At 34.5% G+C, this 25,497-nt stretch overlaps 1 protein-coding gene across 1 annotated transcript in view; it reads right to left on the bottom strand.

The window, feature by feature from the left end:
* Positions 1 to 6,145, bottom strand: part of LOC145672827 (uncharacterized) — a 172,742-nt gene extending 166,597 nt beyond the window's left edge. Inside the window, exon 1 of the mRNA XM_081741975.1 lies at positions 5,978 to 6,145. Within this exon, the coding sequence (XP_081598101.1) occupies positions 5,978 to 6,007 (30 nt within the window). The 5' untranslated portion in view covers positions 6,008 to 6,145. The remainder of the gene's footprint in view (positions 1 to 5,977) is intronic.
* Positions 6,146 to 25,497: the final 19,352 nt, after the last annotated feature.

The raw sequence follows: 25,497 nt of genomic DNA, 5'->3' as shown, positions 1-25,497 counted from the left end.
CTGTACTCCTAGTTACCGTAACAGCAAATAGTTGTTTATTAAAAGGTTGCTATGACGACCGAACAAGAAAGTTATTATTAATGGAGTTGTGAAAAAATGTAAAAAGTTAATAATGATATAAGAGGCGTGTCTAATTTAAAGTAATTTGACCGTGTTAACATATTTTAAAATCTACGCGAACTGTGGGCTAAATGTAACTTGTAAATATATAAAATATAAGAATAATAAGTTTATAATCGTTACACTTTAGATAGTGGTTTACCGACCAGGAACTTGAGATTAGTTTGAAGTAAAGTAAAGCAGTCTCAGCATAACGTTCAACACGGAGTATACTTTGCTCAGAAGTGGGAAAAGAATTTACAGAAGACACACAAAATATTGGGGTGGACACCTTAAAACTTACGTTTTCTCAAACTTTTATTTCATTAAACATTGATATTTTTTAATATCCATTGGATTTTTAATTAGCATTTCTCACTCATATTCAAAAAGTTATGTTTCAGTTAGTTGCAGTCCATTGATCATTTATTTCTATTGATCAGTCCATTGTACAGCATTGTAAGTATTGAAAGCGTCAATTCACTCACGAGTTGAAACTAGGAAGCACTCTTAAACAATAAAACTTAGCAAGTTTAGACTACATGAAAATAATAAATAAAAACCTGTTTAAAACCCTTGTACGCCTTCTAATGCATAGTTATTCACGTGATCACATCCTTTGTGGTCAATAACCCAAAACTATCTGTTTGGCCGCCTACCAACCCCCACCTTTCGTTAGCCAGCTACAGTTTAGTTTTCATTAGCTTGTTAAGAATGCAGTTTTTCACCCCAATAGTCAGGAAGTAAGAAAAGAGATTATTCAGCTTCGTCTTTTCTACATCCGTAAACCGTGTTCATTTAAAGATTTCCTTATGTAGAAAAAAGAATAAAAAGACTATAAGTGACCTAAAAGTTACCTTAAAATATTAAAAAATGACCTGAAATTTCAAAACGGCAAAAAGTGACCAAAAGTTGACCCTAAAAAACTATATTTTTAGAACCTAGAGTTGATGGATAACTTTTTTTATTTGAACTTGCCTTGTCCTATGCGTAACAGAAAAAAGTTGACTTGTCAACAAGGTCCGGGCCTTGGTTATTATTAATGGGGTTGTGGAAAGAATAATAAAAAGGTAATAATGATATAAGTGACGTGTCTGATTTAAAGTAATTTGATTGCGGTGACATATTTTAAAATCTACGCGAACTGTGGGCTAAATGTAACGTGTAAAAATATATAAAATAAAAGAATAATAAATTTATAATCGTTACAATGTCAGAGGAATAGGAATACAAAATAGAAACTGGATCCAGTTGGCTGAGGATAGAAGTCAGTAGAGAGCTTTTGTAAACGCGGCATTGAACCTCCGGGTTCCATAGACCATAGAGTTAGTTAATTAGTTCTGTATCATTTGTAAACACTCAAATAAAGTAGAATGGAGTGAAGAAGTAAGAAACATTTTTGGAACAAAAGATGTTTAACGAAAAGACAGAAATTATCATGTTTAAGTAAAATGTTTCCTGTACACTATGGGTCTTTAACAGATAATCATAGAAAATTATAATGCCCAGAGAGTACATGCTAATCAACTACTCTACGAAGCTAATTAAAACCTGTAAATTAAGTAAACGGATATAAGTAAATGCCTAACACAAAATTCCTGATCCCTTCGTACATTTTGTGGCTAAATTCTATTTAGTGGTTTGTTTACGTGTCAAATGTTTAATATCTACGCATATTAGGACTGTGTTTTTGTATAGTAAGTAAGGAGTTCTTCATTGCATTTCTATAAAAGCACAAAATTCTTTTTCTCTGTAAATTTCGTTGCATGTATGCCAAATGTACGAGAAAGTAACTTAGAATTTGGCTATGACCCTTTTGGATATTTCTTTTTAAAATATTAACTTGCTAGATTTACGTATTTTTCTTGAATTCTTTATTGAAATATGTATATATTTCTTTCTTCTATAAATTTCCAAGAAAACTATGGAATTTTCTCTCATAAGAGAGAGTATTATTTCTATTTATGTAATTTCTAAAGACATGCGACATAAAGGTTGGACGCGAGTATACAATAGATGTCTGTCTGAAGTTTGTAGAGCTTCAAATAGGGTAAATGTGCCAGTCTTCGACCACCTAACGCATTTTCTTATGGTCCTTAATCGTTTTTCACTCAATTGAACAACTTAGGAAGATGCAAGTAGTTCACATGTGTTCCTAAAACTATATTTTATCTATACTTTATCCAAAACTTAGATAACTTATATCATTTATGTAATATTAGTCAGAGAAACACCAATGACTGCTTTCTTTTAGTGTTCGACCATTTTTCGTTAATGTTCGACCGCCTACTGTTTAGTCATCGACCACTACTCGGTTAATGTGCTTTTAATTACAGTATGAAGGCTAAAGCGTAACTATATCAAACCAATAGCATCTGTAGATGTTACATCATTAGTTTTTCAGGTATCACTTCGCAGTTTCGCACAATAGTCGCTGAGATTAAGTAATTTTGTGATAGTTTTGTCAAGAAAGGAACCACCAAATTAATTTAAGGTTCAGTAGAATGCAGTACCAAACATGCTTCGTCTTCTCTGGGTTGAAGGAGTATAAACCCATCTTCTAAATCCGTTTTTAATTACTAATTGTGTTGCTACCTTGTATATCACTCTTTTAATTAGTGGTGCAGAAATGACACGTGTAACATTTTACTCAGTTTCCATGTAGAACTCTCAAATGTCGCAGGGTTGAAGAATATGTGTGCTGTTTGGTGGAAGGCAATACAGTACTATAGCATGGCTGGAATAAAATTCGCTGACTTCCATTGCCAAGTGAGTCTTGCGGCAGTCGATTAGCAGAAGGACTGGTTTCTTAATAGACGGATTATTCACCCATTTTAGGAAGCCGTTTGCTATCCGTTCGTAGAGTTTTTCACTTCGCATCCAGCCGCTATCTGACCTGACCTGCCTATGAAAATCTCTGAAGAAACTGCATTGATGGCGTCCTTTGGAAGGTGTCTTACATACAGATATACGACCATCGGGGATACAATTTCTCCTGCTGCGGAAAAAGTGCAAAGCAGTGTTAATGTTTCTTTCTCGTTGCCCTTCACCTCGTACATATTTTTCCACGCTTTGGACCCCAACGCTTTTTTTTTTTTTTTTTTTTTTTTATTTGTAACAGTTTAAAGCTGGATTCATCAGCATTAAATATTCGCTCAGAATCATTTAGAGTATCAGATTGTCCCGTTTGTTTCAAGTATTTCTCAAGGTCCTAAAACCATAAGCGAATGTTTTCCTCGGATAGAGCGTACCGCGCCTTGTTCAAAGTTTAGGGACACAATTTGTGGGTGTCTCCTCAAGTAAGTGTAGTACCAGGTTTCACCAGCTCGATTGTCTTTGAACGGCGTTTTGCGTTTTTCTGAATCGACAATTTTTTAACACTGTTCAGAAGATCGTATTTCTTCTGTAGAAAGCCCTTTTGCTCACATTAAGGAGCCAGTTTGCTAAGCACTCATCTTCTTTCTGTGTTAGGCACGGTTCTGGATCTATTTTTCGCTTTTCGGGACTGTGACCATGAAATTTATCCATCAGCGTTACCCGAGGAATTCCATAGATTACTGATGCCTTTCGTATGGAGCGCTTTTTTTTTTCGACAAGCCTCCAGAGCTTTTTATAGATCCTCGTTTGAATAAGCTGGCAGTTTAAGCTTAGGCCTACTCACTCATTATCTCTGAAAGAAACAAAAATTCTTAAGGACATGCAAGGGAAACAAATGTAAGATGTAAGCTGATGTAGCTATTCTGCTAACAATATTTGAATGCGTTTCACGACGAAGCGAGAATAGTGTAGATCAGTAGGCCTATTAAACAAATTAGACCAAATATAATAAATTTATTGTTCAAATTAAATGTCATATCCTAACAGTGCCGTTAATTTTCCATGAAAATGTTGGGAAACTACATGAATATTCAGTTACTTGAATTTGAATATATTTTATGGCTTTTAGGCATCTACGGCTCCGACCGGGATAGGGTGGGGGAGAGAGGATGTTGAAAATTAGACGGCCAGGGCCTATTTTGAAGATACCATCCCAACATTTGCCTGGTGTGACTGAGGAAAAACCCGAAAGAACTCAGTCAAGAGGGGATTGAACCGAGGACCTTCCGAATGCTAAGCCAACGCTTTACTATTTTTTTAAAGTTCGTCTCAGCCGAGACATTAAGCCTGAATGCTCCTCGAGCCAATTGGAGGTAATCCAATCCTGACAGAGACACGAACACAGAAATATCGAGGACAATTAAAAATACCCTTGCTCTTGAGAGGGATTCGAACCCTCAGTGGATTGCCTCTTCACCATTACCACTGAGTCACGGCCATTCGGTGAATATTCACGTATTAACGATAAGACTCAGCAGATGATTATAAAAATGTAAATTGATCACTGAATTAGCGCTTGAGTCAAGAAATTCTGGGAGAAAATACAAACACAAAGCATGGTCGGACACTGAGAAAGAAACTGCTAATCCTCGACCAGTACAAATGTATTACGAAAAGTAGTGGTCGAACACTAGTAAATGTTTTCGTATTCCATTATAACTTCAGAATTGGTAACTAGGTACTCATTTCATGCAGATGAATCGAAAATTAGTCGTTATTGATATTTCTACAATTTTTCAGTGCTCGACCACCCTGTGGTCGAACACTAGTTAACAAAGAATATTTCATAAGTCATTGTCCGACCACTACATTTTATTGATTTATTCTTCATACCTTACAGTTATCACTAAAATTTAATTACTAAAATGTGCTCTACAGTTCCATGTAACAGAATAATATGTGCATTTCTTACCTGGTGAGATAAAACTATGGAAAAGCACGAAAAACAGGGCGCTGTCGTTCCCATTTGCAACAGATTAAAGTTGTCGAAAACTCAGTGCGTCTTCCGTAGGCATACATTTGATTGGCTATTACCGAATGCATGTGCAATATATTTTGACAGTATATTTGTGATTGGTTCAGAATAAGCTGCAATTCGATTATAATGGAAAAGCATGCTTTTTTATAGAAAAGTAAGACTAATATGTGGTTTTAAAGTGAAAAGTGGTCGGCAACTAGGGGGTGGTCGAAGACTGGCACAACCACCCTATATTATAGTATTGATTCTTAACGTTTATAGGCAAAATTGTATCGTTCATATTTCGTCTTATTCAATGATTTCCTCCATCCGAATCTGACTAATACGGACATATCGCACACTGATCAACATCGTCTTCTAATTAAGGTTCGTCACCTCTTGTGACATTTTCTAGACTTTAAAATTTATGATCTTTAATGTTCGTGTGTGATCGTTGAATGGTATATGATATACACTAATGTTTTGTTATAGAACGACATCAAGCTAATTGTGACCACTAAATACGTATAATTGCATTAAATGTTTGTACAATACATAGAATACTTGGGACAGAAATCGCATGACATACCTTCTTGTACGACTCGGGGACATAATGAACAATTACTTCCGAAGGCTGGAAATAGCGTGAATGATTACTTACGCCTTCTTGGAATTATAAAGAAGTTTGAAATTTTTTTCACATTCCTGTGACTTGTGTACTCCATTAAGTTCCAGTAAGATTATTGTACTTTCGTCATGTTCTCCTGTTCACCACCTGCTATGCAGTTTACCCAACCTGATACGATATATACCTTGTACCTTTCGTCATGTTCTCCTGTTCACCACCTGCTATGCAGTTTACCCAACCTGATATGATATATACCTTGTACCTTTCGTCATGTTCTCCTGTTCACCACCTGCTATGCAGTTTACCCAACCTGATATGATATATACCTTGTACCTTTCGTCATGTTCTCCTGTTCATCACCTGCTATGCAATTTACCCAACCTGATATGATATACATCTTACATATAATGTATTACCTGACCATGGTTCTTGGGCGTTGTAAACATAAACTTGAAATTTTTCAGATGGTGTTTTGATTGTTGAACCTCTCAACATTATTTCAAATTTATCTCCTTTCTTTATTGCTATGTCCCTAGTAACAGTGACACAATTTCCATGATTTAAAGTTTTGGTAAGAGAGAGGAACATATCTGAAACGATAATATATGTTTCAATTTTAATTCCAATTTTTGCATTTAGATGCAGCACTAAGACACACTAATCTGTTACAGTCTAAGTTAAAACATGATGTTCCGGATTACGTACATTTGTCATTTGTTATTCTAAACGCGATGGGCGTGGTTTGAAGATGAACTTTTTTTTTTAGGAAGTTACTTTCACAGTATTTTCCTATTTATTGTTAGCTGCAGTTATGCAGGCATCCATAAGGAGGAAGTTTATTCGAAGAGAGCAAAATGGCTACTAGTGGATACCAGAGATGGTTACGTTTTCTCGATTTCCATATGAGGAAGTCTTCCATGCTTGTTTTACAGCATGTCAGCTGAAGCTTTGGGATTAGACTACTTTTTGACAAGTTACTTAGAAAGTTATGGTTGAGTTTGAGTTTAACATCCCGTCAGCAGCGAGGCTATATGAGACGGGACCCACTGATTAACGTGGAATCCGAACCACATGAGCTTCCGCCAGGAATCGAACCTGGGCCATCCTCGCCAAAGGCGCATGCACTAATCGCTTAGCCACGAAGGAGCTCTCAGTTGGAAAGTAATATGCAACTTTTAAAAAAATCAAAGGGAAAACTGACCAGTCGCTTTTCAGTAAGAAGAAGTAACGAGACATGTACATGCAACCTACGCGAGATATCCTAAAATCTTCGAATTGAGCAAGTTCTGAACTCAATACTCCACAGAAAACTGTCTGGAGAGTTTTGTGAAACGTCTCGCCATGAACCCGTATAATCAACAGTTGATGCAAGCTCTGAAATGAACAGACTTGACTTTAAAGCCATCCTTGCTTAAAAGATTACAACAATGCTTGGAAGTGGATGGATTCTGAGGGAAGGCAATCTTTTGCGACGAATCAACTTTGCATATTTCAGACAAAGTCAACAGACATAATTTGAGGCTTTAGGGCATGAGGATTCACATTATGCTCCAACATGAAAGTGATTCTACGATATTGAATGTCTTTTGTGTCATTCCCTATTGGAAAGTTTATGGATTTTTCTTCTTTCAAGAAGATAACGTTACACAGCAGGTATCTGAATATGGTGCAACAGTGGCTATTCCCACAGATTGATCAAGACAGTGCTGATTTTATATTACAGCCTTATGGTGTGAAATCATGTTACTATCACTGTGTTCGCGTTTAAACAATCATCGACTTCCTTAATTGTGTATTGATTTTATGATGACGGAAGATTAAGAATTGACTAAATGTTCACTACAATTCTGAGATCTCACACCGTGTGTATGATTTTTATAAAGGATCGATTTTTTGTGTTACCAGTTCCTAGGATTTTGGTTGAATTGTGTACTCGCATCGCGGCAGCCATAGTGGAAGTTGAACCTGATTTACTAGGAAGAGATTGGCAGGAACTAATTATAGACTGCGAATGTAGTATGTAACACGTGGATTGGCTATTGAACATTTGGCTGGTTATTGAGTTGAACTTTAGTGTCCAGAGTATATGAGACATGGGCATATAGTATAACCACATGAGCTCCCGTCGGGAATCAAACCGAATACGCACACGCTAATTATAAAACTACTAGATAACTCCATTGAATATTTATAATACAGTCAATCAGGAAAAAATCAGTTTTTCGATCCGTGTGTGGAATTTCATTTTTCGCGTCTCATTAAAATGGAATAATTAGTAACCGAAGTCAGAAACATCATTTTGACTTACCCGAATAATGGAGTATTTATTCTGTGAACATTCCCAAATGGCTTGGTGGGGACGGAGGAGGTTATGGTCAATCGATATTACGTATCGTTTAGAAACACATCATGTTCTCTAAGTATCATCTTGGTTGTGTAATTCCATTATTCCGAACTAAAACAGAAATCCCGAAATTACAAGTTTCAAAAATTCTAGATTTATATACTATTAAATATTAGACACTCAGAATGGGATATCAATTAAAATTAACTCATTTCTGCCCATTGTCGACATTTGTATACGTAATATTCTAGAAATTTGAACCAGAAATAATTATTGCTGTCTACGCTGTTGTCACTTGTGACCTCTGTCGAGAAACGTCGACATCCAAGTATCCAGAAATTATGCACTTATCTTTAGTAGAAAACATTTTAGACACTTAGTTTTCTTTTTGTTTTTACAGTTCCAATAATGGAACAAAAAAACTCTGTTCATTCTTACTTAAGTAAATCGGTATAGACAATGGAAATCGTTCTTTATTTGTTTTTGAGGTTTGAAATAGGCCTAGATGTCGATAAACCAGTAAACTTCATTTGACAGCAAATTGCGTGCTGAAGGGAGAAATGCTTGTCGCATATATTTCAGTATTTCTTTCTGTCTCGCCACGGAAGGAAAAAGGTTAGAACAATTAGTATATTTTCATTCAGAACTTCTCTTGCTCTTAATAAATAAGAAATAAGAGATTGTTGAATCCCATAAAGTATGTGGTTGAAAGTTCATGCAAATCGAACATAGGATATGACGTCATAAGTTTAGATGTTCCAAAAATGGAACACCAGGCTCAAGTGGGGATATGCATTACCTGTATTCTCTAATGAAACATATGAAGCCTGAGCAGATTTACATTGATACTTAATACTTTTTTATATACAGCTTAAGTCCACAATTAAATGTATACAGAATTGACTCACATTGTAACGAGTAACAGGAAAAAAAAAGAAATAAAAATAAAAATTAATTCTAAGATGAATATTTGTTAATAATATTAATGTATTTTAGATGTGTTAAAGAAGGAGACACAAGCTTTAAAAGTAAAAAAGAATCACTTTTAAAAAGGAGAAAAAGTAAGAATGAAATAACGCTTGTAAAGATTTCCTTTCAATTCAGAATCAAGAGCCTCAAGGTCTCGGCTTATGCGCTGGTAGGCGTTTGCGCATGGTCAGAGCCTTGCGACCTCGGCTAGCTGACTTGGGTAGAAATCTTGAACTGGGCAACATCAGGATTGTTTGGCTGTTTGAATGGCATACGAATCGAAATGGACGTATTGGCTTTGCTTAGGATTTTCTTGTTCTTGAAGTCGTTGATATAGAAGTGTGTGAATCTGCAGTGAAATAAGAATAATCCTTGCATGTGAGGATTATGATAATCATAATATTTAATTAAGTGCGATATTACGTGTGTCTGTTTGTTCTTCAAAAACGAGTGAATTTAGTGTTGCTTAAAAAGTTGGTGAGAGTATTGGAAGGCAGGCTTGGCTTAGCTCTCTCTGTTTCTGTTAACAAGCTAAAGAAGAAAAGTGCTTTGGTAATACTCAGAATCTCAGAATTATAATTGTTTCCGAATTATTTCTCATTTTTGTGAATGTGGGATATTGTAGTTTAACGTCCCACATTTCTCCTTCATTTACCGTTTCAAATTGGGATTGTTTCAACTAAATTTCTGAGCATAACCTCACTATATATTGGATTATTCTTGTTTAATTATTGAGTCTAAGGCAGTTGAGAGCTGGAGAATTCCAAATATCAAACGTAACAAGGTGGAAATTCGAAGGGGAGTTACTTTTTCAACTTTCTAGTAATTTGTTTCGTCTGCGTCTATTACTGTATATGTTAATGTGGGTCGTCTTATTGGCTTCCATTTGGTTAGAATTTCCAGGAATCATAAAAAGATTTAACGCGAGTAAGCTCGGTAAATCCAGGGGAGAAAAGGTGGAGGGATTATACCCAAAACCTTGAAAGTTTGCATATTATCTTGTGTTCTTTTCAGGTCAGAAATTCCTGATTTTGATTAATAGAATAGTAATTGATATTCCTATTAATTTTGATGCATATAAACTGAACGTAAAAATTATTTCTTTTTTTTTTTCTAAAAAGTAAAAATTGTTTGATATGTTTGGCCTGTTTGAGACTGATAATTTTCTGAATTTACAACCTTCTGGTTTGAATGTAGTCAAAACACCGTTTGCAGTTGCTTTTTATCATAACATTTAATTTGCGAACTATTTAGTGTGAATTAGTTAAAATAGTATTAACTGGTTATTATTTTTAGATTAATTATATGCGGAAACATTTTTGATTTTGAATGAAAAGGTAATCTTCATTAAATATTGAATGGATGTGTGAATTAGTTTCTTATTTAAATGAAAGAAAAGATACTAGCGTGAAACTAGAGAGGTCCTTGACTGGTTTGGAGTATAGATACTAGCGTCAAACAAGAGAGGTTCTTGACTGGCCTGGAGTATAGATTCTAGCGTTAAACAAGAGAGGTCCTTGATTAGCTTGGAGTATATAATTCAGTGTTCGGATTTAAATATTTATGACAAATCAGATGATATTTTCTTGAAATTAGAATATTTTCCTGAAATTAATTTCATTCCTGAAACTGCATGGATATAATGTTAGATGGATCCAGATCTGAGTTGGCAGCAAAGGAAAAATACAAATTATTGTAAATTATTGTAATAAACATTTTTGCTGAAATTGTTGTGTTGTTATTTGCTTATATAATTAATATTAATTTATGTGCTACTATACCCTCTGGATTTCCGAATTAAAAATAACAGCTGCGCTTTCTTGATGTTTGTTGGCGTAAAGTCTCTTCTGCGGCCATGTTTGGATTTCGTTTTTTCCACCTTCTCCGATAGGCTGCGGATCGGGGAGTTACAATATGTACCGTAATTGCGGGCTACTTGGACCCTTAAGGGGCTACTTGGACCCATACCAAAAACTCGTTTAAAATCCCATATGCAATGCAATAATGAGTGAGGTCAGAGTTAGATCCGTTAGATGGGATCATAATGCAGGCGTACACACATTGAAACTAGTTCTGTGGTAGGCTACGATTGAGCAACATTGGTGAGAAAGGTCGTTGACGAAAATAGTGCATTTATTGAGCGCCAAACTTTTATGTGTGGACACTATTTGCAAGGAAGTGGAACCAATGCTAAGTAAACACATAAGTAGTTACATATAGGTTAATGAAACTGACATGGTAAACTTTCTCATATACAATAAGATGTGTGCGTAATTAGATTATACAGTATATGAAGTGTGTACATATGACCTGTAAAACATGGATATTTTGTCCCACATCTTTTGTTATCTTTATCCCACCCCATTCTTTGTTATCTTTATCAATGAAAAATAAAGGTCTGTTGTCACGTGTCACACAAGTAAGGACTTTTCATTGTTTCCTTAAGGATACCGGTACAAATTGGTACATCAATATAAAAGATTGCCTGCAGGTCGAAAATATGCTTATTTTTCATAACAGCATGAAGAATATTTACCAGCAATTCAGTCGGGGAAAATGTCGCGAAAAGAAACAGAAGCTTTCTTCAAGATAAGTCGTTCCACCATAGAAAGAAGATTAAAGAACAGGTCAAGGCAGAATCCGGGTCATCTGAAAGTGTTCACTGAAGAAGAAGAATTAGCCTTCGCTAGTCATCTTGATAAAGTTTGTGATTTCGGATTCCTTGTTAATTAACTTGATTTTAGATTTATTGTGAAGTCCTATTTTGCCATGCATGGGAGAACTGTCATTGCTTTCTAAGACAATCTTCCAGTCGAGATTGAGTGAAGTTATTTTAGAAAATGCACCTCCAGTCAACGACTGGATTCGCTGCCAATATAGATAGGACTCGTGCAGCTGCAGAAGAAAACGTAATCAGCTATTACAATCATTATATTTGATAGTACCTCTTAACATGTTCTCTTTGTGGTTTGCAGTAAATAAAAAGTGTAGTTCTTGGAACACCTACGTCCTACTTAGTCTCAGAGCAGATTTCAATGGTTTTCTGTAGGAAAATATGGGAGTGGGTTCAAGTAGCCCGAACGCGAGTCTTACTTGGACCCATTTTTTTACAATAATCGCCTGTGCTTTGTTTTCAATATATGTAACTAAAACTGTCCTCGATATGTGCAATAAAGCCTGTAGTTCCACTTAATATGGGTTATGACAATAACTTTCGAGTTTTCGTGGATGAAAATAGGCCAAAAGAACGAATTTGTTGCAAAATTGGGTCCAAGTAGCCCGCATCTACGGTACCACTCTCATTTCTGTCTGTCCGTTGAACATATTACACTATTCAAAACGTAAGAGTTTGGTTTGACATGAAGTTCAAACTTTTCACAGGTTTAGAATAACTTTGATTTAGAATAATATGTATTTGCGCCCTTCTACATGTTTTAGAACAAACACTTCCATGCAAATAAATGACAATTGTGTAGATAACTGGTCTACAGTACATATTACTAACTTTGGGTTAAGTTAGGTTACTTTCTTTTAGAAATAATCCGATGTGAGCAATGGTTCTAATAAAACTTTTCGGTTTCCAATTAAGAACATACCTTAATATTTAACATTACACATACATACGTTGTGCTATACGGAGCACAATAGTTATTATTCAGGTTTTGGAAGTTCCTTGTAAATTTTTTTCGAAATACTTTTACAGTTACTTGAATAACCTGTATATAATATTTACAGGGAGTTAACTGTATAGGAAATCTTGGTTTCCTTGGAGGAATATGACGACTTCACTGAAGGTTATATCTACAATACTCCTCCTGAAGATGGTGCTGAGAATGCTTGAAGAGAACGAAGATGAGGATGCAAATGGAAATGTAAACAACGTATCCGAACGCCAACTAATTTCATTTGGAGAATCAATAGTGCATAGTTTGAACAAAATAGACATAATTAGTAATGACCACATCGAAGAGGATTCCAATGAAAACTCAATAAACTGTCCATTGAATCGATGACATCGCTGACAGATACAGAATCAGTAACATCTAAGAAGTGGTGGTGGTAGATATTTGGTTTCTGCATATACATACATCGCTCTTCTCAATGCTTGGCAACTGTAAAGAAAGTTTGAAAAGAAAGAAGACGAATACTATGAGCATCTGCATTTTCGAATAAAGGTAGTGCTTACATGTCTAAGGAAATGGAGAAATCTACCTACAGTTTGTAGAAGAGGGACTTCTTTGAGAACACTTCAAATCAATGAGATTTGATTGACATTGGTTACTGCCAGCAGTAAAACAAGGACTGCATTCTATGTGCTAAAAGAATACTACGAAAATGTGTGGGAAGTGCAATGTACCGTGGAGCGTGTTTCAGAATGTACCGTGGAGCGTAAACTGGAGCACCTTGATTAGTATATGAAAGTTTGATGAATGAAGATAATGGCGTTATGCAAGCCACATTTGTATCTCAAATGAATATAGTTTTTCTAATAACGTTGGTATCTAATATAGAAATTAAATATAAGATCATGAAATACTTATTACGGTGTAACGTTTCAAGAACAAAAACCTCACTTTAGCCTGGTGTTCTAATAATGGAACATGAATTATTTTCAAAAGTCATCAACATTACAAGTGAAAGGACTACACTGTATTTCTCAATCTTAAGGACCAAAACAATAAAATTTTAACTAAATCGGAGAATGAATCTTGGGAAAAGAGGGTTAAATTCATGGCTGGGGAATGTGCGACAGTGTTGAAATTCGGAAAGTAAATTGTATACTGTTTTATTGGATACTGCTTCATATTCAAAAGTCAAATGAAGTCACTCCATGTGTTATTTTAAACTAAGCTTCAAATCATAAAGAATCATACCCTGAAAGTGTCCACGATAAATTTCCATTTCTAACACAAAAATATTACTTCCAATTGCTGTGAAAAATAAACGAAAAGGCTTAATCAAACAATCAAAGATACTACAAACTGGTATGTATTACGTGTATACGTTACATGTATAGGTGTTTTGCATGCATTTATTTGTTCCTGTCTCTTGTACAGAAGCTTAACATTAATACTTAACAGACTAACTTAACAGATTGCAATTAATGTTACTGTCAGTAAAACTTTCATGTCAGGATTCCGGGTTACCAGTCTGCACCCAGTAAATCTTAATGGGATCTTAAAATGAACTCCGTATGGAGTGGAGGCTGGTACTGATACAATTGGACGAACATTAGATGTCAGTTTGGTCGAGCTGTTGCAGGAAAACCAAGAGTGCTGTGAAAATCAGGAACGAAAGCGAGGGAATCAAATACAGCCAGAGACAGCACATGTTCATCACATATTGCAGAGACAGACGGCAATATATATATTCCATTTCTATAAAGAATTTTTATTCAGCGACCAGACGGCAATGAGGTACTGCATCCACAATTCAACGTGGTTCTACTATCCACAATCACACACCAAGTGCTGATTCTAGTGGTGCCCAACTACAAACGAGATCAAGACCAGTTCGGAAAAATAAAAAAATCAAGATCTACTAACGGTATTTGCTATGTAAACTTGTCACATTTCAGTGTTCGATCATTTAAAATTCTCTAACCCAAATGTGTACTGCCCTGTACCCCTCGATGGCGTCCTGTGTTCGTGTGTGTAGCCATTACCATGACGTAGTAGTACGTAATCCCTTTATAACAATTAGTTGTGAACATGGTATCCCACTGTATAACTGAATCACACAGCGGGAGACGACAAGGACTCGTCGTAATTAGAGCTTGTCAACTCTGGAAATGGAGTAAGATAGCGCTGATAAAAAATTATCTTAAAACGTTCTTGTTGTTGCCACCATCCACGAGTCAAGTATCAAAACATTTAATTTCCGTACAATTGACAAGTTAATTCTTTCTTTTAAGTATACACCGCGAAATGGAACAGAGGAGAAAATATACGGAAAAATTTACGTTGCAATTTAGCCTAGAGGCAGGTTTAAAAATTCACAGGAAATACCAGTAACAACTATAAAAAATTTGTGTTATATATTCGATTTTGCTTTCATTTCCTATCGTTTTAGAAAACTTCTTAACATTATATTGTTTGTTTTAAATTTCTATATCTTCAGTTATACAACTATTTCATCTTTTCTCTTTCAGATTAAAGATGGCGTAGAATTTTACAACAAACCGCCGTGTATATTAATTTTCATATATTGGAAAATAAATTTTTATAACAACAGAAACAAATATTATAAATGAAAATCAACATTTTTGAAATACATGTGAAAGTAAGTTAAGGAGTAGCAACAAAATTAATTACAAAATTACAATTCCAAACCAAACAGATAACTTGTAGACAATTGTAATGACAAACTGGATGGATTCCAGGATCACAACTGGCTGGATTAGGTGTGCAACATGGAGATACTGGATTTGTGTTCTTGTAATGTTGAAAGTACAGATCCATATTACATTTGTCCCCACTTCGACGACTGACAGGATGCGGACGATTGCAAATGATGACAGTGCAAGGGGCAAATACTGTATACTCCAGTAACCGTAAAAAAAAAAAAAAAAAAAAAAAGTTTCTTGTCTATCTGTACATTTGGTATATTTATGCTTCTGTATTCTTCTGCTTTTGTATGTTCAGTATAGTTTTCTGGTACTTTATAATTCTTGTGTCATCCTACTATGTTTACCATTCTTTATACACCACTCCTAAGGTGTACACTAATCGCAACAAAAGTCATCAAAAGTCAATGTTTGTGAACGAATTGGCATTTTTGCTGTTTTTCCCAAAGCAAGGACTACTTACTTCGCTTGCGTTACTTTTCATACATGCTACACCGATACAAACGTAAGTGTTGAAGTAAGCCCATTGCTGCGGCTACTTTGACACCTCTAACAGATACTTTTAACTGAGTGAAATTCACCCTTCTTATCGCCCCTGAAAGCTTTACGGGATTATGTCAGGTACAAATATCTTTTCTGCTTGCAGTAACAGACTAGTACACCCAGCTATTATAACTTAAGTTTTGTAATCTTATGCAAGTAGTCGAATATTAGGATGATTTACACATAACGATATATATTCTTCCAAATTTTGCACTAGTGCAACACTAATTCCGCTGTTAGTAGTAGTTTGCAAAAAAAAAAAAAAAAAAAATCCAGCAACCCTCGTATATACTCACAAGAGAGTCTATCGTTAAGACGAGAGTCATAACTTGTAGTCTTCATTTAGATGGAAGAATCGATGGGCATATTAGTTTTCAATCTTGTTACGTATTCGAAAGGCATATAGAAAAGGAAAATATCTGGTGTTAAGGTTTACTCACTCTTGTAGTAATTAATCCACAAAAAAATAAATATAGCGAAATACCTCATTTGAAACGTCTGTTGATCTGAAACTGACTCTATATTTAGTCTTTTAAATTTTAAGAATTTAAATAAGGGTATACATGTATTATTTACCTTCTCAATAGTATAGTACTCTTACTGCAGCTTTATGCATCAATTACTTACAGATAATAATCTTGATGAAAGACGCGCACTGCACCAAAGAGATCATGTCGAGAATTGTAATAGCCAAAGAAGCATTGAACAAGAAAATGTCACTCCTAACTAGCAGCATATTGGACGGAGGAAGAAATTGGTCAAGTGCTATACACAGAGTATTGGAATTTATGGTTCAGAGACTTGGACATTACAGAAGTTAGAGAAGAAATATTTAGTGAGCTTTGAAATGTGGTGTTGGGGGAAGATGGAGAAGTAAAATAGACAGAAAGAATAACAAACGAAGATGTTTTAAAACAGATGGAAGAGAAGAGGACGCTTCTAGCCAGCATCCTTCGCAGAAAGGCCAATCGGATTAGATACATCTTGCGAAGAAGTTGTATTCTTTGTACTGCCATAGAAGGAATTATGGAAGGAAAACGATGAATAGGGAGAAGAAGAACACAAGTGATTGATTTGAAAAATAGAAGAAAATATTGGGAGTCAAAATAGGAAGCTAAAAATCGAGAAACATTTAAGAAACATTTCCAGGTCCAAACTGAAAATTAAGAAGGAGAAATAAGAAAAAGAGACATTAGTCCAAGGATCTGCCAAAATAGAATTAATAATAATAATAATAATAATAATAATAATAATAATAATAATAATAATAATAATAATAATAATAATAATAATAATAATAATAATGTACTGAAGTAAATTTCTCTGTAAACAAGATAACGTTTTACCTATAACAGCTAGGGGGCTGAAATTTGTTATATAGGTACCTTAGGTTGCTACCGAGATCCAATACCCCAACCAGCCATCTAGGGTCACTCTCAAGGTCAAAAGGTCAAATTATTGAATTATCTATAGAAAGAGACCTATACGTTACAGTAACCTTAAAAAGAATGTGTATAAGCAGATGCACACTTATCTGCACAGAGTACAAACACTCATGGGTCGCATTGAAGAGTAGGAAAGTTATTTTTTCTAGGAGATCACTATTTGTAATTGAGAAGTTTTTTTTTTTTTAATTTAGTGCCAAATATTAATAATGGTTTACAATAACATAAAGACAACGCATGATTTTCAAGTTAACAAATATATACATTGATTAAGGAATATAAAAGCATCATGCTAAGAGTTGCAATATACCATTACAAATTTGTGTCATTATTTGGATACGATACTGATACATCTGATTATCATTTAGTTAGAAAGTTATTTCGCGACCAGTAGCTAAAAAGTTTCGAAAAGGACACAATATATCCCACAATCTATTGTGTTATATTACCATCTATGTTTATATAACAACTCACTTAATTAAGGTACTCCAGTTCTTGCTCTGTGATACAATTTGTGAATTAGCTGCTTCAATCTTTCGATGCGTGTGTTATCTGCCATACCATATGAGTCGATTATTCCAACTCTATCATGTCGTTGATCCCAGAAATCTAAATACAAGTGTCCATCACAGCCATATGGGAAGATCAACTGTGACTGGAGCATCTTTTCATCACAATATTGATGAATGTCACCGTACTCGAATGTTAAAATGTACAGCTTCATCAGCGAACTTCGTAGAAGAAAGAATAAATATTATAGGACAGAGTGAAAACCAATTATCCGAATTTCGATAATCGTTTATGTATCTGCACAACAAATAAAAATAAATATCGATCACAGAAATTGACACGTCCCGGTCTGGATCCAAGAAAGGGAAAACCTCTGAAATTGAAGGAGCCACTCTTACGTCAGCGTAAAAGTAAATTATCTGGAAAATGTAATTAGTGGGAGGATTGAGTCGAATTGAGCAGTTGTCCGGCGTGTTATGCCAATGCCAACCTTTTCTAGATAAGAATAGAAATCTTGTACTAACTTACGTGTTTCGGCATTATATTCATTACTAATATATATAAGTTCTTATTTCTATATTTTCCTCAATTAATTTAACTTTTTATAGGTTGTAGTGCATGTTTTGTATGTATTTTTCTTGGTTTTGAGGGTGTTTGTCTCGATGTTTGCACCAGAACTCATATCTATGAGTCGGATATAAGGGATTAAAAAACCTAAACTTTCTTCATATTTCAGATGCTGTGGAAGTGCAGATAAATATGTATATTTTTTCCATCGGAGTTCAGTGAACATTGGGTGGAACATGATGCCGGATAATGTTTTGCACCTACTTATCGAAACATGTTAATCCCAGGCTAGCTTCTTTGCTACCAATGTCTACTACAGCTCTGTCAAGTACAATTCCTTTAAATTGTCTGATAGATCATGGAGGCAGAGACGATGGAAGCGAATAATCTTAAACCGACGCCGGAAGGCAGTTTTTTCTTCTCTTTTCTCTCGGAGAATCAGTTGAGAAACACGTTGGAGAGAAGTTAATTGAACTCAGTAAGAATAAGAAAAATTTAATTTATGCGACTATCTTCCATTTCTTTGTGTTTTCCCTTTTTTTGAAAATGTGATTTTCTTTTAAAACTACACTCATACCTCCTGTTATGATTTCAATTCAGTTTGAGTCTGTCATAGGGATCTCGCCATCCTCGTTCCAAGAGAGCCTAATAATAATAATAATAATAATAATAATAATAATAATAATAATAATAATAATAATAATAACTAGCTAACTAACTCTATGGCCTATGGAACCCGGAGGTTCAATGCCGCGTTCACAAAAGCTCTCCACATACTTCTATCCTTAGTTAACTGCATCCAGTTTCTACTTTGTATTCCAATCTCTGCGAGATCCATCTTTATATTGTCCTCCCATCTGCGCCTAGGTCTTCCTAATGGTCGTTTTCCAATGGGTCTTCCAGTCAAGACTTTGAAAGCGTTTCTACTTTCTTCCATTCTAGCTACATGACCTGCCCACCTAAGCCTCCTAGACTTGACGACCCTAACAATGTTGGGTAAACCATATAAATTATGTAGTTCCTCGTTATGAAGTTTCCGCCATTCCCCATTCCCGTTCCTCTTGGGTCCGAATATTCTTCTCAGGATCTTGTTCTCAAATACTTTCAGTCTATGTTCTTCCCTCAGAGTAAGTGACCATGTTTCGCAGCCATACAAAACAACAGGCATGATTATCGTTTTGTATATTTTAAGCTTCATATTCCTCGTCAGAATTCGCGACGTCAAGAGATTTTGAACCGAATAGTAACACGAATTCCCTGCTTTTAGTCGACATTTAATTTCTCCGTGAATATGATTTTCCTCTGTTAATATTGATCCTAGATATTTGAAACTATCTACTTTATCAAAAGTATTATTTAATATTTTAACGCATCCATAATTTGCCATATTACGGTCCCGACGCACTTCCATGTATTTAGTTTTCTCTGCATTTACTTCTAAACCCATGTCCCTGCAAGCGTTTAATAAGATCTCTGCATTTCTTTCTATTGTTCTCCTATCATCACCTAGTAATAATAATAATAATAATACTGTAATAATAATAATAATAATAATAATAATAAATCTTGACCAATCAGAAAATATGCAAAGATCAAAGCTGTAACGATCTGATAATCGATCGTTTCAAATCTTATTTGTTTTGTTTCACGTCGTGATTATTGATTGTTTTATTTTATTCTAAATACTTGTTCATTTAATTTTAAGCTTATTGTTACTAATTTTAAAATGTTATTATGAATTTTCAACTCAAATTTTATTAAAACGAGTCGATAAATTATAGTTTTCTGGAATACTAAATGAATCACTGGGCGGAAAGTGCTTTAAATTCTGTATACATGCATCTTTATCTTTTTCTAATTATTGACCGATTGATGGATATACAAAAAAATAAGCAGTGAAAGTTGATAAACGTAAAATCGAATTAATTTGACGTTTAAAGCCAAGTTTTTAAGTGCTATTTAATCGAACTGCCATAAAAATATTGACAATTATATTCTTTTGTTTGGCAAATTAATATATATGGTAATATGTGTTTGTGGAATATTATTGAGATGTGTTATAATATGAATTGCTAAGAGCTTAGCCCCGCCTACTTTCGTATCCCAGATGATTCCCAATGCTAAATTATTAAGTTATATTTTGTATAAAATAACTATTTTATTAAATAATATGGAGTTTCTTGAATATAGAAGGCTAATATTACAGCTTATGTTCAAACTACGAGATGGATGTCATGTTCCAATACGTCGCTGTTTTAAAGAAATGAATGAGAAATATAAATAATTGAAGTATATACGTCGAATACTTTGTAATAAATAATCAAGGTACTTGGTGTAGGAAGTAAAATGGTTATGAGATAACGGATGTATCCTATAATCCGGATCGTTAGAAAGCAGACAGCTGTAATATTGCCCTTGTATCCTGGTAATAGAAATAAACATTAAAATTTTGGAACTCAGATTTGGAATCTGTATTATTATTGTTATGATTGTTAAATGCTGTGAATCTACTTCCACGCATGATATCCGAACCTGCTCGACTGGTTATAATTGGAATGGAAGTCCGAAATGAAAATTATATAAAAGTTAAGGTTTTCGTATGGCAATGAATGGTTGCTACTATAGAAAGAAGAGAGTGTTATAGAAAATAAATTTAGCAATCACAAAGCGCATACAAAATACTGCCTACACAAAAAGATCCTAGTTTATTTCTTGATCTTTTATGAATGATATAAGATACAAAACTACCCTTGCTCATAAGTCACAATGCGCTAACTATTCATTAAGATAATGTTTTATAGAATGGGTTTATTATTTTAACTTTCTGACAATAAATGAAAGCTACTGGCAATAGTCTGAACAAGAAATTTCAACTTAGGAGAAAGCTATGCTTTTACTTTACTTAATTAGGTCAGAAATTTAAATATACTCAAGAAGACCAAATGATGTTTGAATTCTGAAAGCAGCGGGTGTGGTAATCTTTAACATTTTACGAGCATAATATGAATGCTAAAGCTAACACTAACAGTAGAATTCATCTACATTTCATATAATTGAAATAAGAGTAGCAGACTAGAGTTAATGTAACAAGAGAGAGTAAAACCTCTAGTCTTTGTGGAAAATAAACTTTTTCAAACTTCAATTCTCGCCTCTATTTCATAACTAACGCTTGATATAACTGAAGACGACTAATATTGTATGAATTATTGTACTACTTCAGTCTGAAAGATTCTTTATCGTGTAAGTAAGTGATATTTTTGTTGGGAGTATAGTAATGAACTTACGAATGATGGTTACGTATTCATAATTAGTATAATTCCTACCTGTATGTGTTTTAAAGAAACAGAAGCTAGTATGTATTGAAATTAATTATCAATAGAATAATTAATAAACTATGAACTGATGGATTAGTACATTTCGACCACTATTTTTATTAGAAAATGTGCTGTCGAAATTGTCAAAGAATTACGATTCATGAATAACCCTGTAGTGAGGTTAATATTTTGACTAGCATACGATACTATGGCATAAAGACCCAGTTTTGATTCAGAAAGGCAGATGACTTGGTTCGGACTCCTCGATATATTGTAGGCCCAATCTTCATAACGAATCTTTACACTAGCGATTGGGATTAATTTATATTTTTTAAAACATTAATTAACATAACTCACACTGAAGCTCCTTCAAACGTAAATGCTGAGCATACATAACTATGTCTATCTCTTTGTAAGTTATTGTTTCCCATAATTGTTGCAGGTTATCAGCAGGTAAACCATGTAACCACCGAAAATGAAGGGTCAAATTTGAAGACTGGAAAGGAAAAACAATGTAGCTTTAGATAAACTCTTCACTTTTACCCTCTATCTACACACACACACACACACACACACAATATATATATATATATATATATATATATATATATATATATATATATATATATATATATATATATATATATATATATATAAATTTCTATTATTACGCTCCTAACAAAACATCTAGTTAGCTAAAATGTAAATATTATCTAAATCAATACAATGCACTACTAAATTATTAACATTAAATTCCGGAAACATTATTAGCATTTTAGTCCATTTTTTAAAAGAAATTCATACGGTTCTGTGTAGGCTACATCTGCTTGAGAAAGTCATTTTAATAATTAATTCACTATTATGTCCTAATATTTGAAATTGTCAATCTTACTTAACCACATAATGAAGTCACTTATAATGGGTAGAAGAAATTGAATTGTAATCTCTAGTTGTCTGTTTCAATATATAAACATAAAGATATTCCGCCTTATGCAGAGTCGTTTTGACGTATGATTAGCGTCATGCTAAAAGCCTGACTTCTTCTGGAAATATACGTTAGTCGAACTCTTTAGTATGGCACTAATCACATTTCAAAACGACTCTGCATAAGGCCCATTGTGTATTGATTTTATATGGTTTCTTAGAAAAGAAGCCGTAGAGATATATTTGTTTGAGCGACTCTTCTTATCTATTAGTTTTGTAAGCCTCTTTTTTGCTGTTTTATAAAGGATTTTCCATAGGCATCAATTGTTTATCGAAGGATCATGCAAATTTTTAAATAAAGTAAACGTTGTACATCAATGATTATTGTTGGTTGTTGTTATTTCATGATTCTTATTAATAAGCTATGTTTATTATTATGTATAGTGTTATACATATTACTGTATTAGTTGTTTTTGATTCGATATTTATCTCATTTATGCTGTGCTAAAAATAGTCAAGTTCATTTTCAAATTCCACGTAAAGGTAGTGGACATTGAAACTGAAACACCCGCACGAATAGCATACGATGTTCACGGGGATCACCAGAGCCATCTGGTAGTTTATATCGTACTCTTGTCCAATGAGTTATGTGTGCGGATTCTTGGTAGTCACTCCAGGAGAAGAGGTTCGTCTGTGAATTTCAAATCGTATATGTAGGGCGGTATAGCGGGTGACATATCCGACTTGAAAACAGGCAGATTGTCCAGCAGGCTCATCTGTGTCCAAAACTGCAACACTTTGTGACGTCTGACGAGCTACAGTATCCACGGTAATGAAAAGAAGGACGAACCACATCCAAGGGAAGCAACTGCAGGGGAAAACTGAAGTTGTCTGAAAGGAAGGTCAGGGTATTTACTACGATTGTTGAACTCAAACGAAAAACATCGCATTGGCAACCACCGCTGAAGTTAACATACACCTCACAGAACGTGGGTGCATGAAACCAGTCTGTTGATGCCTGCTTAAAGCCAACATCAATGGCAGAGTTGCTATACCGAAACCTTTCATCAGTATAACAAATGCCGCAAAGCTAGTTCAGTGGTGCCAGAAGCATAAAACCTGGATGTTGGATGACCTGAATGCGTTATATTCTCGGAAGAGTCCAGCTACACTATTTTCCAAACAACAGAGAGAGTGTTCGTCTGGAGAAGCTCCTCTGATGCAAATAACCCAAATTTCATAGTACCCACAGTCAAACATGGAGGCTGATCTATGATGATTTGAGGTGCAATATCGTGGCAGACTTTGGGCCCACTAATAGTTCTAGAGAGTCGTGTCACTGCCAAGGACTATTTCACCATTCTGGAAAACCATTTACATCATATGGTCCGAACCGTCTTCCCGGACGGTGTGCAGTGTTTCAGGTGATAACTCTCTCATTCATACTACTAAACTTATTATAGAGTGGTTCGATAAGCATGATAGTTTGATTGAACATCGGCCTTACTCTGCTTAATAGCCGAATCTCAACATTATTGAGCCTGTATTGCGTTTCTTAGAACATCGAGTGAGGAAATGTTTTCTTTCACCAAGAGCATGTGCTGAACTTTTCACAGAGCTTCAAGGAGAATGGCTGAAAATCCCTTTAGAAAACGTGCAGGACCTGCATCAATCCTTCCCAAGTAGTGATGCTTCTTTACTTACAGGCAAAGGCGCTCCAACATCTTATTAAATACAATTATCGCTTTCGACCAGGTGTTTTAGTTTCAATGCTCACTACACCTATTTCTTGTATTTGCTAACAACTTCAAGATTTCTAACGTACTTTCAGATGTAAATCACATTAAAAATTTGTTTTACATTTTAACGCAAAATCCAAGCATTAACACATTTTCAATTACCTATAGTTAACTGTAAGACATATTGAACAGATATTATATTTTATGTTCCTTTAAGATAATCGTTACACAATTAGTAGCAAATACTCGAAATGTTACTGCAGGAAAAATTGCGTTCTTCCGTCTGCACCTTTTATATACAATTCGTCTAAACTCGAAGTCACACTTAATTTTTGGACATCTTTCTAAAATACTCCCATCGTTTCTTTTGTTCAGTTCTAGCAGAAACGTCATGAAACAGCTGTAACTCGTGTTTAGTTATTCAAATATCAAGTGTTATGTCTCTTACATTTTTCGAGTTTCCGAAACCTTGACTTCTTATTTTAATAACTGCCATTCCTACCCCTTTTCGTGCCACATCCTTCCTTCCCTACGTGCCTAGTAAAAACGTCAACTATTGAAAAATAGTGTAACTTCTGTTTAATTATTATAAATTAAAACTCAAATACCAAATTTGATGCCTCCAATCGCAATGGATTCGATATACATCTTATGATTATAGTTGCAATCCCAATCCATTTTCTTCCTCTTACTTTTGTTGTCTCCTACGCCAAATATCAGGAAATGCAGAAACAATTGTTCAATTATTTTAAATTAAAATTCCAAATTCTAAATTTCATATCTACATCCTCAAGAGACACCGACATATGAACATCTGATTTAATAGTAACTAAAAATCCCCTTCCTCTTTGGTTTTCAGAAAGTTATTCTTAGTGACACCTTATGTAACAAATGGTATGTGATGAAATATCATGTTTCTATTGGTTTGACTTAGACGTTAATCAGCCAATCACTCATAATTTCCTCCTTAATATAGGGGTAAATTAAAAACGTGTATCAAATAAATAGAGAGAATATCCAAACTGACATTTGGGTACTTACCTATAGCTCAAGAAACTTATTTATAGATTATCTTCGTTATTTTTATATTCTAAGAAGGATATTAATGACTATTTCCTCTACGTGATTTAGAATTGCGTTCCTGATTTTTTGCTTATAACAAACAAATTTGCTATTTTTCCAGAACAGTACTAACATAACGCATTCTTAAGTGCTAATATTGTGGTATTATTGCA

This window comes from Thermobia domestica, chromosome 16 (assembly GCF_964235325.1).
Source record: "Thermobia domestica chromosome 16, izTheDome1.hap1.1, whole genome shotgun sequence".
NCBI classification, from domain to species: domain Eukaryota; kingdom Metazoa; phylum Arthropoda; class Insecta; order Zygentoma; family Lepismatidae; genus Thermobia; species Thermobia domestica.
The sequence above is the reverse complement of the archived record's forward strand: the minus strand, read 5'-3'. Positions and strand labels throughout refer to the sequence as shown.